The sequence below is a fragment of the Odocoileus virginianus genome, chromosome 1, assembly GCF_023699985.2.
Source record: "Odocoileus virginianus isolate 20LAN1187 ecotype Illinois chromosome 1, Ovbor_1.2, whole genome shotgun sequence".
In the NCBI taxonomy this organism is placed as follows: Eukaryota; Metazoa; Chordata; class Mammalia; order Artiodactyla; family Cervidae; genus Odocoileus; species Odocoileus virginianus.
This window is the reverse complement of record NC_069674.1, coordinates 42405101-42424462: the sequence shown is the minus strand read 5'-3', so window position 1 is coordinate 42424462 and position 19362 is coordinate 42405101. Positions and strand designations below refer to the sequence as shown.

The window sequence follows — 19362 nt, the reverse complement described above, 5'->3', positions numbered from 1 at the left end:
AACTTGGGTGATCATCACAGTCATCTGAGGAGCTTTTTTAAAAATGTACAAAGCTGGGTACTGTAGAGTTTCTCAATCATAATCCCCAGTGTGGAGCCTGGGACTCTTAAAAACTTCCCTCAAATGATTTTAGCCTCGAAACCTCTGAACTTGATGTATGTAAGGTCTTTGCCGTCCTATGCGTCAGGTCTCCTGTCTGCAAGGTTTCCTAACGCACAGCCTGTACTTTATCTCTGCCATGCCGTCTGCCCAGTGCCACCTCTGTGAGGGCAGAAACCTTCTCTGTTGTTTTTTCTGCAGTGTCCCCTGTTATCCCCCAGTAGCAACCAGCACAACACCTGGTACACAGGAGGGGATATTAACTATATGTGGACTGAATGCCCTCCCCTGTTTCCGTAATTTAAATCTTACCCTACCTTCAGGTCCTACCTCTCCGCCATAAATTATCCCCAATAGGAAGCACTTCCCATTCATTTTCACACTTTCAGACCTTCTTTCATAAATAGGTATAGTCCCCAGCCTGAATCAGTTTCTTACCTAATGATCTCTTGGTTTATATTTGTTACTATTTCATTTGTCTTGTTTTGTCTCTCCCATTAGCGTATGGGTCCCTTAAGTGTAGGACATCTTAATACTTACATGTCCTTCCCCACTCAACTCTAAACTCAGAGTATATATTTAAATCTTCTTAAGTAGCTTACAAAATCTGTGTTCCAGCCACCCTGGCTCCCTGGCTTCTCCTCAAACATGCCAGCTGTACCAGGCCTAAGGGTCTTTGCAATCGCTGTGCCCACTGCCTGGAAGTTTTCCCCTTATATGTATGGCTTGTTACCTTACCTCCTTCATGACTGTAGTGAAATGTTACCCACTCTCCTCTTTTGCTGACAATTGCTTGAGCATCTTAGCACCGTTTACTCCCATTTCTCCAGAGCATTATCACCTTGCAGTACACTGTATAACTTACTGTCTCCCCCAAACCATATCACTTCCTTATGGAAGCAGAAATTTTGTGTGTTTTATTCAATACCATGTCTTTAGCACTTAGAACAATATCTAACACAGCAGAGGCACACGATAATATTTGTAGGTTAAATACATTATTGTAAACAGTTGACTTGAATGGGTATCATGGCTGAACTTCCTTGCCCAAATTTGTTTTCCTTCTGAGAGCCTCTGAGAACTTACACAATTTGTTGGTTGAGGTCATATCCTGCCACTATCTATAATTCTTCCATGTACTGTGTACTTAAAGTGGCCTATCCCTGTTGTGGAGTAATTGCTAGAAGTAATCTCTGGGTCAACTGAAGTGTCAGACAAAGAACTAAGGTGCAAAGAACCAGTGTTTCTGCATCAAACAGCCCTGCTAGCCCATACAGTTACTATGTGGCCTTAATAAGTTAGATCTCAGTTTCAACAACAGGGATAATAATGCTACCTTCATATTGTAGATTTGAGATATGTTAATTAAAATATAAAGTACCAGACACATAAATGGACCATAATAAATGTTAGTTCTTTCCCTATAACTAGGTTTCAAATAAGCAGGATTTTCCCCCTTTGAAATGTTCATTGGTAAAGTGGGAAAATAAGTTCATCTTATGACTTGAAGTAAGTGGAGGTATAATTTCCTTCAAAGCAGTTAATTAAATGAGCTTTTGCTCTTAAAAGATTTTGTTAAATGTTTTTATAGTTTCTCCATAAAATCTTATGACGATAATAACAGCAGTTATTTTTATATTTACATTTGTACATTCTCTTTTGCTGCTACATTCTGCTTGTGTGATCTCATTTACCTAATCTCTCCCAATTATTACTTTAAGCCTGTAATTTAGAAATCTCTGCCCCAAATTTAACTCATCTCCAGCCTCAACACAAGCCTCTTCCTCTAGTGTCCCTGTTTCAACAAATGGTGCTACCATTTATGTCATTCCTTAAGCCAGTCAGTCATCCTTACTTTTTCCTTCTCTTCCCTGCCAAATCAAATCACTCATTAGGACCTGATGATCCTGCCTCCTTGATGCTTTTCATTCCACTCATTGTTGTGATTCCTAGTGGCCACTGCTTTAGTCATTGCCTGAAGTCATAGACTAGTCTCCCACCTCCAGTCTAGATCTTTCCAGATCAGTCTGTACTCAGCAGACAGAATTATCTCTTTATTGTTACATTCCTCTGGTTAAAACCTGTGGAAATCAACAAAGATCACCGTAATGAGAATGAACACCGACTGTTTATGCGGAGCTTACTGTAGAAAGAGAGTCAGCCAGCATTACTTACATTTGGCAGAGACTCCAAGGGAAGCTTCACTGTGATAAAAGGGAGGCTTCTGCTTTGCTCTTGTTGTTGACTGCATGATTGATTTGAGAAGCATACTTGGCTTTTTTGGTTGGCTCTGAGTGGCAGATGGGGTCAAAAAATAGGGAATGTGATGATCATTGACCAAATACTGACTTTTCTGAGCCAACAGCTGCAGAGGTTGTGGTTTGACTCCCTAAGTTGCTTGCTGCAGAGGTTGGAGGACAGAGTTCTGTTACCAAGTAAAATCTGGCCATTGCCTGTTTTAATATCCAGTCTCTCAAACCATTCAATATCTTCTGATGAGCCTTATCATAGTATATACAAGACCACCTGTAAAATGGAGTTAATAGTATCTACCTCACAGAATTCAGTTAGTAAATTAAAGAGCTTACAATTGTACCATCATTGTTATTATCACTAAGATTAGTATTCACGATTTGACCTCTGCTTACCTTATCAGCAGCATCTGTAGCTTCTATCCCTTGCACTATCCTCTCCTACCGTATGACTCACCAATCCTCCAAATGCCATGTTTTTCTTGTCTCCAGGACTTAACACATGCTACTCCCTTTGCTCCATCTCTCAAACCTTCAGTTGATCTCACAAATCCTATTCAATCTCACTCTGCCTTCAGATTGCTTCTTTCAGAAGCTCTCTCCAGATTCCCACCCCTCCTCTCCATGCCATTCTGTCCCTCTCTGTATAGTTCTGGAATGCACCTCTCAGCATTCATGAACCATTTTGTAGCATGATCTATATTACCTATATCTCATCCCAGATTGATAGGTGCCTGAGTCAGGGCAAATGTGTTCCTCACACCTACCATTTCTGAAATATGGAAGCTACTCATAAATATTTATAAAAGGAAGAAAAGGCTAAGGGAAGGAGGGAGAAATCTTAAAAGTATAACATTTGCCATGCAAATAAAAGACCGAGTAACATGAAGTGATAAGATAAATTTAAGATAATATAAGAAAAAAATAATATAAGATAAATCTATGCCTTAATCTTTACCACTCTTCTTTCTTAAAAATGTTATACCTTGGAGAAGGAAATGGCAACCCACTCCAGTATTCTTGCCTGGAAAAGTCCATGGACAGAGGAGCCTGGCGGGCTGAAGTCCATGGGATTACATGACTGAGCATGTGTGCACGAGGGTGGAGGGAGATGGGTTGGTAGCAATAAACTGGTAGAACTAAAAAAAAAAAAAAAAGTTATACCTGGTCACTTGGGGGGAGAAATTCTGATAATAATACAGATTTTAAAAAGAAAATTCTGCACTGACATTTCATTTCAGTATCTTTTCCAACCCACAAAACCGATATTGCAAAAAATCAGAAAATAAAAATTCACTGTACATTTTTATTTCTCTGAGAACACAGGGAGAAAAAAGGACAACTGAGGTGGTGGCAGATGGCACTGTTAAAATCCCAAATCTTAAAAGGCAAAATTCTATTTATCAAAAAAATTGTAACAGTAAATTTAATAATTTAAGCAATTTAATAGTAAGATGTAACACTGTTAATGATAATCATAATACCTAGGATAAATAAGTATATAGTAAATCCTTTTTGATAATTTTTAAAGTAAAAATCATGTTGAGTAAACTCAGGGACTTATTCTGCAGACAAAGTTAGAGCACTTAACTGAAAATTGTATTTGAATGACATTTCTGAAGATCAGAACATATTAGTTTGTAATTGTGAAAGGAAAGGAAATTCTAGACCTAAGAGGCAATGAAACAATGACTATGTAGAAATATGGAAATGTATGTATATAGACTTAAAAAACAGAATATAAGATGGTGTTAACAGTAAGTGAAATTATGTTATGTATTTCTATGTGGGAAAAAAACAGAAAATAAAATATAAATATATAAAACAGAAAATAGTATATAAAAATAACAAGATGTATTTTGATGCTAAGAATGGAGGCAACACATGAACTGTGTCTCAAAGGACCTGTGAGAATTAACCAAGGAAACGGATAGGATCGTAACAACAATGAAAACAGAGGAGAGGTGAAGGGCATTAGGGAGTCATTGAATGATTTAGACGTGTTGTGTTCAGATTTGAGTATTATTGTTCTGACCAGAGGGTAGAGGACAGTGTTGAAGGGTGCAAGGCTGGAGGTAGGAGAACAAATAGCAGGAAACCTTCACAATTGAGTAAGAAATAAGAACTGAATAAATCATCAAGATGGAGTGGGCCAACTATCATAAAACTCTTAGAGGAAAACATAGGCAGAATGCTCTTTGACATACATCACAACAAGATCTTTTTCGATCCGCCACCTAAAGTAATGAAAATAAAAATAAACAAATGGGACCTAATTAAACTTAAAAACTTCTGCACAGCAAAGGAAGCCGTAAACAAAACAAAAAGACAACCCTTAGAATGGGAGAAAATACTTGCAAACAAAGCAACTGACAAGGAATTAATCTCCAAAATATACAAACAGCTCATGCAGCTCAATATCAAAAAAACAACCCAATCAAAAAATGGGTGGAAGATCTAAATAGACATATCCCAAAGATGACCAAAAAAAAAAAAAATACATGCAAAGATGCTCAACATCAGAAATTATTAGAGAAATGCAAATCAAAAACTACAATGAGGTATCATCTCACACCAGTCAGAATGGCCATCATCAAAAAATTGATAAACAATAAATGTTGGAGAAAAGAGAACCCTCTTATTCTATTGGTGGGAATGTCAATTGGTACATGGAGGTTTCCTAAAAAACTAAAATAGAGCTACCATATGAGCCAGAAATCCCACTCCCAGGCATATATCCCAAGAAACCCATAATTTGAAAGGATGCAGCACCCTGATGTTTATGGCAGCACTGTTTACAATAGGCAGGACACGGAAGCAACTCTGTCCATTGACAGATGAATGGATAAAGAAAATGTGGTACATATATACAATGGAATATTACTCAGCCATAAAAGGAACAAAACAATGCCATCATTGTAAAGCAACTCTATTCCAATAAAAATTTTTTTTAAATAATGGAGTGGGTTCAATAAATCTATAATATGTAAAGTCTGTAGAACTTGGCAGTTCCTGTTTTCTGATATGGGTGATGTAAGACTGCTGAGAGAAAGGATACCTAGTTCAGGAAGGTGCTCTCCTACCTGTAGTTTAGAAGCTAGTCTTAGGTATATCTGCATAGGCAAACTCAGTGTATATGATGTGTATGCATGAGATGTATAGTATGTATGAAATCATTTTATTTCTCAAGACATGGAAGTGCTATTATTCCAGATGCTCTCTTGGGCCTTTTGGAACTATTGAAATTTAAAGACATTGAGACTGTAAGATAATACCAAAATTCAAGAGGGTTTTTTTATTTAAAACTCCAGAATTTATTTACTCCTATAAGTCTCAGGTGCTTTTCATTCTCCCCTCACTGTTTTTGTCATAAGGTATTTTTAAGTTGCTAAGAGATAATACCATATAAAAATAATGTGTTTGATGTGATTTTTTGATTCTCATGATACAGAATATTGTGAATTGTGTGTTTTTAGGGTGCCTTCAAGTCTATGGACCTAAATCGTGTCATCAAACTCTTCGAAGAGACTGGTAAAGTAAGCTTTTGGAGAAAATTTCTCCATTTCACTTAGAAACTGTGATTTCCCTGAAAGGTAATATGTACTCCCCTAAATATAAGTCCCATTCCTCCTTTTAGTGACAACACTTCAAACAGTATATGTCTTCTGTTGAAGAACTGTTTAAATTTAGTATGAATATATTTAACCTGGTAGGTACATATATACAAATATAATATATGCATATATTATATGGGTGAATATAAATAGAAATCATAAGAGTAGATTTGACTCATCTAGCCTTTGTTCATGCTTATTACCAAGTAGGATCTGGGTGCAAAGGTAGGAAACATGTATCATGATATAAAAGTTTTCTGATATGAAATTAGGATATGTGCATACTCATACACAGTCACAAGTAATTTATTTTGAGAGAACTGTCATACATAATGTAATGGAAATAAAGATACTAGACTGAAAACTGAGAGTTTAGGCTTTGGCAGAAAGGATAATAAATGCATATGCGTACATGTTTATAGGACACTCTGCTGATGTTACTCAAGAATTGACTGAATGCCTAAAAAGTCAGTATACACTAGAAAATTACTACAGGATGAAGATTGCATGCTTTCAGTTTGTGGGAAGTGGGCTTACCATGGTTTCAAAACAATGTCCTGTGATTAACAGGTGCAAAAATTTAGTCATTGTCTTAACATTTTTTAGTCTCTACACTTTTACATAGAAAGAAGAAAAAACACAATAAAAATAATGCCTTTATAAGAACAGTTTTATTTGTTGGCTCTGATTGTTGTGATAGTTATTTTTAATTGTGAATATATCTACAGTTTTTTAAAAAAGGAAACCCAACTACATAGAGCTCCTAATAGTTTGTTAATTAAGGGTAGCCACAATATGTGTGTGTGTGTGTGTATGTGTATGTTTTGTTTAAATTGACTGAGATTTTTAGTTTGAGCCATTACATTATGCATATTTTAGGTTAAAAATACAATTTTTGGAGTCAGATGGTCAAATCTGACTTCATACATCATACATCATACATATTAGCTGTATGATTTGGGATAATTAGTGTTTCAGCTGAGTTTCCTTTTCCGAAAAAGAAGGGTAATAAAAGTACCCTCCTAATAAGGTTATTTTGAAGATTAATGAAATGATATCTATATATATTGCCTAAATAGTATTTGGCATAGAAAAATGCTCAACATACTTCAAGTATTATTAATATTTCCGGAAACAGTTACTGCTTTTATATTAATCTAGTTTTGATTTGCAATTTCCTATTTGAATATAAATTAGTTTATTTTTACCTTCACTATTTTAGGAAACATTTTATAATGCTTACATTATAATATAGTAATTTAAGAATTACTTGATAATGTGTCTACTTTCTTCTTATATTAAGGGAAAATTTTAAAAATCTCAACAGAATAACACAAAAGAACTAAAATAGATAATTTGTTATAGGATGATTTGGAAGAAAGACAACTTAAATCTGTCAAGAAATTGGTGCAGTGTTATCAAAATGGATTTGTATCCTTTACTTATATGTGTATGTTTGTTTCCTTTATCCTAAAATGGAAGGCTTTTTATTAGGAAACATGTTAGTTTCCCATTGCTGCTATAACAAATTACCACAGACTCAGTGTCTTAAAACCACATGAATTTTTTGTTTGATAGTCTGGAAGTCTCACTGGGCTCAAGGAGAGGTGTTGGCAGGGCTGGCTCCTTCTGAAGGCTCTAGGGGAGACGCCAGTCCTTGCCTCTGCCAGCTTCTAGAGGCAGCCAGCATTCCTTGGCTTCCTGGGCACTTCCCAAGAGGTAGCGAGGGAGCACCCCCTCACCTCTACTTCTGTCATCACTTCTTCTCTGACCCTCTCCTGCCTGTCCTTTCCTCATAAGGACCCTGTGGTTGTATTTGGCCTACCTGGATAATCGTGGATAACTTTCCCATCTCAAGGCTTTTAATCACATCAGAAAATTCCCTTTGCCATATAGTAAGAAAGGTAACATTCCCAAGTTCTAGGGGTTAGAATGTAGATATCATTGCTGCTGCTGCTGCTGCTAAGTCGCTTCAGTCATGTCCCACTCTGTGCAACACCATAGACGGCAGCCCACCAGGCTCCCCCGTCCATGGGATTCTCCAGGCAAGAACACTGGAGTGGGCTGCCATTTCCTTCTCCAATGCATGAAAGTGAAAAGTGAAAGTGAAGTTGCTCAGTCGTGTCCAACTCTTTGCGACCCCATGAACTGCAGCTTACCAGGCTCCTCGTCCATGGGATTTTCCAGGCAAGAGTACTGGAGTGGGTTGCCATTGCCTTCTCCAAGATATCATTGAACAGGCCATTATTCTGTTTACCACAGAAAATATCTAACATTTTATGTCTTTTACAAAATTATATTTTTACCAGAGAATATAAAGTGGAAGAAACAGTATAATGCAATATTAACTGTATAGTGTCAATTTCTATAGACTCAGAGAGACAGTGGATGTAGTTAGGAGGGCCAAGTAAAAGTCTTGTTTCTACCAATTTACTTGAGTATTTGCACTGTTGATAAACTTTTTAATTTTTTCACCCTTATGAAATAGGGATAATAGCTCCTCATGAGGTCATAAGGAAGACTAGATAATACACCAGCATTGCTTGATAATCGTCAAAACATTCTATAAATGTGTTATTCCCAATGAATATACCACCATGATTAGAATATGTAGAGACCAGTGTGTTTCAAAACTATGTGTGATTAAGAACCAGTTTGCTGCCAGGGGTTATTTTCTTTTTTAACCTTTGCATATACATGCTATTGTAAAATGCAATAGAATTGTCACAGGAAACTCACTTTCTGTAGTTATTTTTCCATAGACCGGTAACATACAGTTCCAGAACTGGCATGTCCCCAGCCACAGTTACAGTAGTATTGATCTAAATAAACTTTAACAGTTGTCCAACCAGGTTTAAAGAAGATACCAGTCTCTAATTAGCTTGTTTAATATTTCAAAACATCTTAAGCCTACCATTTAGGGAAATGTGCCTTATAATTTTATCTGACTCTTTTCTCACCTTATTTTAGCCTTGTTTTATAGGGATTTGTTTGGTCAGTCAGTTACTGAGGGCTTGTGGATATCAAACATTGTTTACTGGTAGCTGAGAAAGTCTACTAGGAAGTGATTTCTTTTCCTATCTTAACCTGATAACTCAACACCTCCATTGTTTTTTCTTCTTCAGGCCACAGAGTTGGTGGCAAATGGCTCTGTTTCTGAATGTCTTTAGTAGTCTGACTTTAGACTTTATAAAACATAAAGCAAAGATAGGTTAGAGAGGTATCTTAGTCATTTCCCTAGGAAGTTAATAGAAGTTTGTATTTTTAATATATCCAGCTCACCTATCTTTTTCAGAGAAGCTCCTAGAAAGAGACTAGAAGTGATCAGATTCAGTCAAGAAGTGCAAGTCACAGTTACCATGTCCCCTTAACTATTAAAAAAAAAATGTGAAATTTGTTTATGTACCAATTGGGTTTTTTAAATAGATAAAATAAAAAGTTGCAAAAAAAACAAATAAAAGTTGCTTTTATCTGAAGATTTAGAGAGGGTACATTTTGCTTTCATAAACTAGTCTTAAATAAAATTTCAACCAATATAAACCTTATAAACAAGAAAAGGCAACTGAGTAATGTTAATAAAATAATGCAGGAAAGTAAGGTAGGTTTGGGTTGCTTATTCCTGAGCAATGTATGTTTTGTATTTGGGTGGAGATGAAGCAGATAATTGAGGCATTAAGTTCTTTTTTTTTCAAAGTGTTATTACACATCGCCAATAGTTATTGCTCAACTGAGTATGTGATACAGTAGTTGGCAATCAGATTCTAAAGATGTGGTGAGAAACGAAAAAATATTTTGAATAAGAGGTTACTGAGACAAAAATTAAATAATATTCCTTAAAAAAATGGTTCTGTTTTTCTCTTTGCACTTCAAAATTAGTGTAATTAAAATAGGGTCAACCATGTTTAACAGAATAGATGAAGTTCTATAGACTTTCTTGATAGAAATACTGTAAAGAATATGTTAATAAAAATCTTAATTTTATTTCTTAACTAAAAATATTAAAGCCCCTAAGGGATTTAGCACAGATATTTAAAATTCTGAATCTATGCACAGAAAAAATTAAAACACAGCCCCATTTTATAGAACCTGCATATAATATCATAAAATTATGTGGGTAAGTTTTCAAACTTTATTTTATATTAGCATGCATGCAGTATTTTATGTTTTATCTTACAAAGATATTATGTATTATGGTGTAGCAAAGCAATATAGAACTCAGGAAACTTCACTTGATCACTTGATTCCAGCAGCTGATATCTCAAAGGTAGTCCACTTTACTGTAGTCTGAGATTGCTAGCCACAAGAATGTAAACTGTAAGTATAATAAAATGTTTTCTCATAAGTTACCTCAAGTGAATGAAAAATGTGAAATGTAAATAAGAAGTTATAGTATTTTTAGAGAATCCTTGAGAAAATTTATGGATAATACAAATTTCTGTCTAGTTTTTTTTTCTATCTCTTTAAAAAATTTGACTGTCAAAGATATGAGAGTCAAAATGTTTTATTTGATCTTCCAAATTTGAATAAAGAATGATTTATCAGCAAATTATTTGGGGGATTTTTTTCAAAATGAAAATTAGAGATCAGAATTATAAAATTTATATATTCCATCCTCTGTACTATTGTTTCAACAACCATTTGTTGGAACAGCCATATAGTTGCTAATCAAGATGTATATTAAAATACATATTCCCAATTTTCAATATAATTGGTAGAGGAAATTTCTTTAAAAAGAGATAAACTTTTTGACAATTGAAACTTCTAAACCTTTCTACCAATTTTAACTTTAAAAAGTGAGTTTCTTTTAATTATAAATAATAGTATTTATACATAGTAAGTATATCTCTCACTTTTAGATTTAGTAGCAGTAATATTTGCAATTTTGTTACTAAGTTCATTTAAGTGTTTTGATATCTGAACAAATGATTGGAAATAATTTATTGAATGTCCTTATCATGCCTTTTTAATGGAGTCCATGGAAAATAAAGAAATAAATTATTGTTCTGATGCTCTCAAGGAACTGTAATACACTAATTGGAAGTTATTTTTATATTGATGTGAGATAATATTATGTAAAATAGTTCCAGATTTTAAGGCCATGCAATCTTAGAATATCGTGTTCACAAGCATTATCAGTGTTCCTAGAGCACTCCACCAATAATTAGTTCTCTAGGAAAGCTGTGACTGAATGTTTCATTGCATAATATGAGAAATCTTTAGAAATGCACTCTTATCTTCATAGTTCATAATTGTCCACATTATTTATTTTTAAAAAATTTCCTAATTTCTCCTTTTATCGTGCATTTTTCCATACCATACCCTCACTTGATTCCCTTTTCAGGTCATTTTGGGGATATAAAACATTGAAAATTTAAAAAGTAAAATCAAGCCCTCTGTTTTGGCCTTTAAGTAATTCATTTTTCTCAGTGCATCAGAAGCATAATGCTTACCTTTTTCCATAACCTTTTTGGTGGGAATCTCTTCTGATGCTTTATCCTTTAGGTTGTTTTCTTTGGTAATAAAAGGAAAAAAATATGACAAGAAGAATTTATTTTAGAGTTTTTCACTTTAGAGACTCAACAATGAGCTGGGTGACAAGTAATAAACTACTTCAAATGAAAAATTCTAGAAATGAAACCTAGAAATACTAGAAAGGAACCTTGATGACATTCACAAAATTTTCCTTTTCATAGCTTGACCTTGAAATATCTTTTAATTCTAATTGGCATATATATATATATATATATATATATATACACACACCCATATGTGATAGCTCCCAGTGCTGTTTTTCAACCCCTTGGTTAATTTTTCTTGAAAAACATTATTTAAAAGTACTATATATAAGATATATTAAATATCTTTAAATAGCATATAAAGTTCAAATTTTGAACTCCTCAAGTACTGAAATAGTTGATATTTTTTATTTAGGAAGTGACGGTTATCTCTCCTCTGACAGACTAATGACATAGGTTCAAGTGCCCTATCTTTTCTGATTTGTGAATAAATAAATAATTTTCAAATAACTTTGGTTATATTAGTTGTGAAATATGATTCTAATATAATTAATATTTGTTAAATTGAATTCTTTAGTGTCTCAAAAAGTATATTTGTTATTTTGTGGATGGTAACTAATCCAATTAATAAGGAAAAAGTCACTAACCCTTAAGAACAAATAGACCATTGATATATTAACTGGAGTTTAAAAATTTCAGGGAAAAAAACCCCTAAACAGCCTTTAAGTTATAGGTAAAACTAGACCTGTGATTTGTATCAGCTTTTCTAGTGTATTCCTAATTCTGATAGAAGTACGGGTATAGTATTATCGGGTATAGTATTATCTTACCCTCAGAGAGGAAAGAGGATTCTTAAGTTTTGTATTTATGTAGTATTGCAAGATGGCTTTCTTAACTCTTGCCTTTTATGTCCATCTCTCTTCATTTTTATAAACTGATTTTATTTTGTTTTTATTTTGGTCAGCTGGTTAGAAAAACAAAATTTTTTTTGGTAGTTAATTCTCCAGGACTAAAGAAACAGGATATTTATCCTCATTTTAATCTTTAGAAGAGAAATTTTCCTCTTATTTTGCAAATGATGCTTCAGTGAAGGACTTCATTAAACATAATTCATATATTCTTCATTCTTATTGAAGCTTGCCATTTTTGAAAAAGAAAGCATCAGATGAAATAACATATGCTGAAGATACTGCTAATTCAGTTGGACTTTTGGGTGAGTTAAGATGATTGGACCACTGACAAGAAGGAAATCTCTCTCTCACTGAGTTTCACTAAGAATACTCCTTCTGTTTTCTTGTTGAAGATTAATCATACTGTGCTTGGTGATATTTTTTGTGTTATCTTCCACTCGGGTGTTTCATGATACCATCAGGATTTTTTGTTCCTTAATTATAAGGACTGGCAGATACTTCTTTGTGCTTAATGTCTTGATGTTATGTATTTAGTTTGTTGAAATGTTTAACTTTTTTTTAAAAATCAGAAGTACATGTTCCTCTCAGTAATCACAGAAATGTTTTCATCTTTGAACTCTAATAACTGCTTGAATCTAATTGATTGCTGGAATTGACTGAGGGCCCGATTATTCATTAAATAATTTAAAATCATAAAATGCTGGAATATTGGGAACTTTAATATAATATACATAAAGATGCCTGTATTTTGTATACAAAAATATAAAAAAAATCACAGGCAGGTTTTATATTTGGCTTATTGCTCAATTTTCTAGAGAAAGAAAATAATATCTTAGAAATGAGATCAAACATTATGGCTCCTCGAATCAGCCCCTGAGTCATGACATCATGTTCCCAAAACAAGTCCTAAATTAAATTTATGCTTATTAATTTAGTTTTTGTTTGTATAGTAGAAATTAAATACAAATTAAAAATAAGTATTTACTGTATATTTATGTTCCTAGCATTATATTCCATATTGAAAGATGACAGAAACTAGTAAAGTACTAGTATCATTTAAAATTTTTAACATAGACACTGACACTTTTATGTCTAAATAAAATTTCATAGTCTTCATCTGTAGATACTTTGGGAGAAATTATTGTGGCCTACAGTGGGTGAAGAAGGAAATTAGAATAAACATGGGGAGCTAGATAAGACGGCCTTAAGGAAACAGGCAGGTTGGAAACTAATGGGAAACTTTAATTCTGTGAATCTCTATCATCAATAGAAATTTACAGTGAGAAGCCAACCTGGAAATAGGATATGATGGTATTGACGGATAAAATGTGTAGATTTGATTGATAACATTTAAAAAAATCTCTATTGCCCTTATTACTTTTAAATATGCATTTGTATAGTAAATACATAGCCCTTTCTTACTGTGTCAGTTTGCTGTTTGTTGAATGCCTGCCCACAGAGCATGTTATTGCCTCATTTGAGGGCAATATGAACTCTTAGCTAAAAAATGAACTCCTTTCACTGATTACTTATGATAAGAACTGCCGTTCTGTCCTTTATTAATTGCTGGAAACATGAGTTGAAACTAAAATAATTGTAGTACAAAATTTTGAAAAAAGGATATTCATTTTTACTAATAATTTCATTTCTACTATGTGCTGTTTATAAAAGTGAATTATATTACTTTTTCTCCTAAATAATAGATATTTTTCCACTTAACAGCAGGATTCTGGAAACATAAAGGAAAAAGTTGGTACTCTGCCCTGAGATTGTAAAACAGGAAACCATGAAAGATGATCTCAATTTACGGGAACTAAAATGATAGTAAAACAGATAAGAAACCTTAGCATTTCCCGTAAACTTGGTTTGGCTAGTTTTGTTGGAGAAGTTTAGTTGTTCCTGTTGCCTAATTTGTTTCAAAACATAGTTTTCAACCACAAAGGAGAGTCCAGAAAAATTAAGAGAATAATCTCAAGCCTGTCTTTTTTCTTTTTTTTTTCCCCAGTGTTTTTGCAGATAGATTCTCCTAAAGCTAGGCTGTTTCCTTCATGCTCCCTCCTCCCATCCACTTGCTTACCCACCCACTGACTACCCTCAGAGATAAACATTATGCAAAAACTAATGCAAAACACAGATCTTCAAGGGACATCTAATTATCTCTTTCCCTCAGAGGATCCAAGCAGATCTTTTTCCGTCCGGAAGCTGATACTCCTGACTGCAGTTGTTCTCAGATGCCCAGAAGGCATGGATCATTTTCAGAATCCCACTGATCATTCTCAGATTCTCTTAGGAATCATACTTAGAGGACTTCACCAGAGCTAATGCAATTTAGTTTGAAGTATAGGCTGAAGCCAATTCAGAAGTTGTTTAGATATGACTGAAAAGGAATCTTCCCTGTCCTCCATCCCCGCCAAAATAACTTGAACATAAAATTATTACCAGCAGGACAAAGACTGCCTAGAAACACTATCTTCCAGTCTGTCAATAAACTGAGGGGGCAGAGCTCAGCTGGAACTTTTCTAAGCAAAGGATACATTATTAGAGGCAATAGATTACTGATTCTCTAGCTAGGGAGGAAAACTCTCAGCCCTTTTCTTAGGCTAACTTATTTAATTCTCACAGCAATCTTTAAAGTAGTAACTATTTCTATACAAATTTATGGGATGAGAAAACTGAGACACAAGTTTATACAGGTAGTAAGTGGTCAAGCAGGATTTAATCTTAGGCAGTCTTGTTCTAGCTGCTAATTACCATTCTTTTCTTCTTGGAAAGGAAAGGCTGAGTTGATCATTGGCCAAGTGGTACAAGGATAGATAGGGTGTTTTGTGTGTGTGTTTGTATGTGTGTATGTATTTAAAATTATATGATCCAGTTTGAATCTCTGATGATGATATTTTAATAATCATGTTACTAACACTTTATCCTTAAAACTGTAAATAAACATATGTCATTGTTATTAAATAGCATTCATTCATCTTTCTGACAGGTGACTTAATGAAAATACCAAATTCTGAATTGAGGATTCAAATTTGTAAGTGTATTATTGACTTTTATCATGCAGAGCCACCAAAAAAGCATATTACAGGTAAAGTTTTCAGTACTGTTTCAGTAATAACTTATGTCTTTATAAAACAGCATTCTCATTTCTCTTTGGACTTGTAAAGACAGAGTGGGGATCATAAATGCAACACAACAAAAACAGGCTCTTTTGGCAGTCTCAAGCTCTTCAGTCATTTTAAACAAAAAAATTATATAACTTTTCTCAACTTTAGATATTTATTCTGATGCTAAATATAGCAGAATTTTTAAGGTTAAACCTAAACTAGTTTAATTATAATTATTACTATTAATGTCATTTAATACTGTTGATAATATTATTGTTCTCTAACATTTATAATGTTAGATCCCTAAAGCTAATAACATTCTCCACCACTTCTGGAAAAAGAATTCTGCATGTTACAGCTAAGGGATCTTAATATATAATGATAAAATGAGTCACACTGAAATGGGTAATATCAAGATAGGGGGCACTTGCAATATGGAGGATATAATGATACTTTAGGTTATATTTCCTACATTCATAGTTTCCATAATTTATAATCAGTCTAGGAAAGGAGAAAGGATATAAAATACATTTTAAAGTTCTCTGTTCCTTAAGATAGGTGAAAATAAGACTCTGGTAGAAAAAAAAAAAGATTACTTATGAATAGGGAAAAATGGGAAGACATCTGAAGTGAAGAAATGAGTAGAGAGATTAACTGTCAGATTTGAGCTATCCATGAGATAAACAGGAGGAAGTGTTTGATAGATAGTAGACACTGAATACTAACAGAAATACAGGTTTGGAATTCACCCAAATAGAGATGAAAATTGAAACCATCTGGATGCTTGAGTTTTTCCAGGAGATAAAACACGTAAATCAGAAAGGACCAAGAATAACAGCGTGGAGAGGGCCCATACTGAGATCCAGGGGGGAAAACGATCCAAAGAAATTGGCAGTGACAGAAGGTTCAAAGTGGAGGATGAAAAGCAAAAGATCGTCATGTCTTATATGCCAGTGGATAAAATATTTGATGAAGGAAGGAGTAGTCCTAGTGTCAAATACTGTAGAGGCTTCTGTAATTGAAGAGTCAAAGTACCGATTGATGTGATATCTGGAAAACTCTAGTACATCTTTGGTGGAACTATTGCCGTAAATAAGACAGATACAAGACCAGAGAATGAGAGGACTGTGAGATAGAGGCAGTGAATGCAGACTTACACATTAAGATCAGATGGAGAAGAAAAATAAGGGAGATGCATAACAGCTCCACTGGTAGCAAAATCAAAGAAGATTCTTGGCTTTGTTCAAGATTTTTATTCCCCTATAGGCAGAGGAACAAGAAGCTAGTATTTGGAAAATGAGAGGAAGAAATTCCCAAAGCATGAGAGGATGGACTTAAGAGTACAAGCATAAGGTTAACCTAGGCAATATATACACTGTCTTTTTAAGATAGAAAAAAAAAAAAGGAAACAAATGATGTATAAGATAAGACAGAGGAGTTAAGGTGCAGAGAAGTGAGGCTGATCTTAATTTAACCAGGCTCTGAATATTGGAAACCTTAGGCAGTGCTCTCAGTAGCTGTCACGCAGTTGGCTTCAGGTGATGGCATGGCTGGATATCTGGGACCACAGCTGAAAAGTCATCAGTAGGGCAACTGTATGAGACATATCCCTGGGGACAGGAATTGGGTTCATGAGCCTTACTATTACAATATCCTTCTATATAAATGTAAACTAAATATATAAAGATACAGTAAGAATAAAGTGCAGGCATGCAACCAGGCTATTATGCAAAGAAAACAATGATTTGGGAAAATATTTTATAGAATGAGAAAAGGCTTACAATAAAATGTTTAGTGGCTACAATTGAATATAAAATTCTACATACAGTGTATTGTTAAAATTATATGATACATTTAAAATATCATTACTGTAAGAAATATACCAGAATGTTAAGGTTGTTATCTCTGAATGATGAAATTATGCAACTTTTGGTTTCCTCTTTATACTTTTTATACACCTAAAGTGAGTCGATAGGGCATACCATAGAGAACCCATCACAGGAAAGGACAGGGCCATGTCCAGGGCTAAAGATCAAATTCATAAAGATGAAATAACAGACATCTCAGAACCATAGCAAAGAATCTAGTTGGTCTCAAAAGTCAAGAAATCAGGGAGATAGATAGTATATCACTACGAGAGAAAAAGCATCTCAAGTGAACAGGTACCCTCTGCTGTGTATTTAATCTCTCTTGAGTTGAGAGATTATTGGGCAACCACCCGTGCAGCTGTATCAAAGGAGAGGTGGTGGTGTTTCTCAGGCAGTTATCACCAAGAATCATGCTTCCTTAAAATAGCATTATATTTCACTAGCATTTATCAGAATAGCATTATATTTTCATTGCCAAATTACATCACCAAGTTGCATAATTTTGGTCCCTTGAAAGCACTAAAGTCGTGCATTGACTTGAATATGAATATATTTAGTATTTGTAATCATGCCATTTTCATTTATGGAAAGGTATATCTAGACACAAGAAATAATGTTCATTTTAGCATTTAAGATATGTCTCCAAAACTGTGGTCCTATTTCAAATTCTACACTAGGGATCAGCAAACTATGGATCCCGAGCCAAAACCAGCCCTCTGTAAATAAACTTTCATTGGAACACAGCCATGCCGACTTATTTTTATACAGTTTATACCTGCTTTTGTGCTCTGGTAGCAGTGTTGAATATTTGAGAGAGAAACCTTATAGGCTACAAAACCTAAGATACTTGTTACCTGGCCTATTATAGAGTAAGTTTGCCTACCCCGTGCTATACCATTTTAAAATGCCATATCAGTTCAGTTCAGTTGCTCAGTTGTGTCCGACCCTTTGCCATATACTTTTTAAAAATTTTTGTTGTCGTTGTTGCTGTTTAGTGATAAATTACTCATTCCTTTGTTTAATGTAGATGATTTCTATGTGAAATAATTGCACATATTTATTCACTAATTGTTGTTAGGTTACCAGCAGGCTAGTTCCTCGTATAAGATTAAAATGGCTGAAGTTGGAGGACTGGCAAAAACAATGGTTCAGTCGTTGGAGTTGCTTGAAAATCAACTTGTTGAGAAACTTTGGGTACTTAAAGCTCTGCAACATCTCTCAACTTCTGGTTTGTATATTATGTACATAACTGAACACTTCATTCTCAACTATTTTTGTTTTTATCTAATAATGTCGAGTCTATAAAACAATTTTAGAATTTATTTTCAGAAGTTAATTGTACTTTAATGGTGAAAGCACAAGCAGCCAGTGGAATCTGTGCTCACCTCAATGACCCAGATCCCTCTGGACAACTTTTATTTCGTTCATCTGAAATACTTTGGAACTTACTGGAAAAATCTTCAAAAGAAGAAATCATACAACAGCTTAGTAATTTGAAATGTTTGCTGTAAGTATATGGGGTTAGATAGGAATGTTTTTAGCCTTAAAATGATAGCTGGTGCATAACTAAACTCTTTGTTTAAATTTGTGTTCAATTAGGTTTTTGATTCATATGATGGCTATGTATCAGGACTTTTTTTTGTACCATGGTATAAATGTATTTGCATAATAACAAGTCTTTTCTTTCTATGTGGAAGACATTTAAAGTAGCTTGCTAACAAATGTAAATTGTGTCCTTGAGTATATATAAAGTAAAATTAGCTATTTAAAAGGACTATCTCATTTGTTCATTTAGTAAACCTGTTTTTGAGTATTTACTCTCTTCCAGATATTGCAGTAAGCATTAGCAATAAAATGAGTGAGACTTTAAGTTACTTAATAATTTATTTATCAAATAATTACTGTCTGCTCTGTGCCAAGTTCAGTGCTAGGCTGTGGAAGTAAAACTGGAAACAGTATAGAGATGGTCTCTGCTTTCACGGCACTTGTATTATGTTA

The 19362-nt window shown here is 34.1% G+C and overlaps 1 protein-coding gene across 8 annotated transcripts in view; it reads left to right on the top strand.

The window, feature by feature from the left end:
• Positions 1-19362, top strand: part of CFAP69 (cilia and flagella associated protein 69) — a 64096-nt gene that overhangs the window by 2947 nt on the left and 41787 nt on the right. For 3 of the 8 annotated variants that reach the window (XM_070467346.1, XM_020914985.2, XM_020914986.2), the window contains exons 2-8: positions 5828-5887; positions 7331-7396; positions 9970-10079; positions 12618-12694; positions 15379-15477; positions 18443-18592; positions 18694-18871. In XM_070467346.1, the coding sequence (XP_070323447.1) occupies positions 5828-5887; positions 7331-7396; positions 9970-10079; positions 12618-12694; positions 15379-15477; positions 18443-18592; positions 18694-18871 (740 nt within the window). Of the gene's footprint in view, positions 1-5827; positions 5888-7330; positions 7416-9969; positions 10080-12617; positions 12695-15378; positions 15478-18442; positions 18593-18693; positions 18872-19362 lie in introns of those variants that run through there. The other 5 variants (XM_070467357.1, XM_070467353.1, XM_070467360.1 and 2 more) reach the window with 5 other exon arrangements.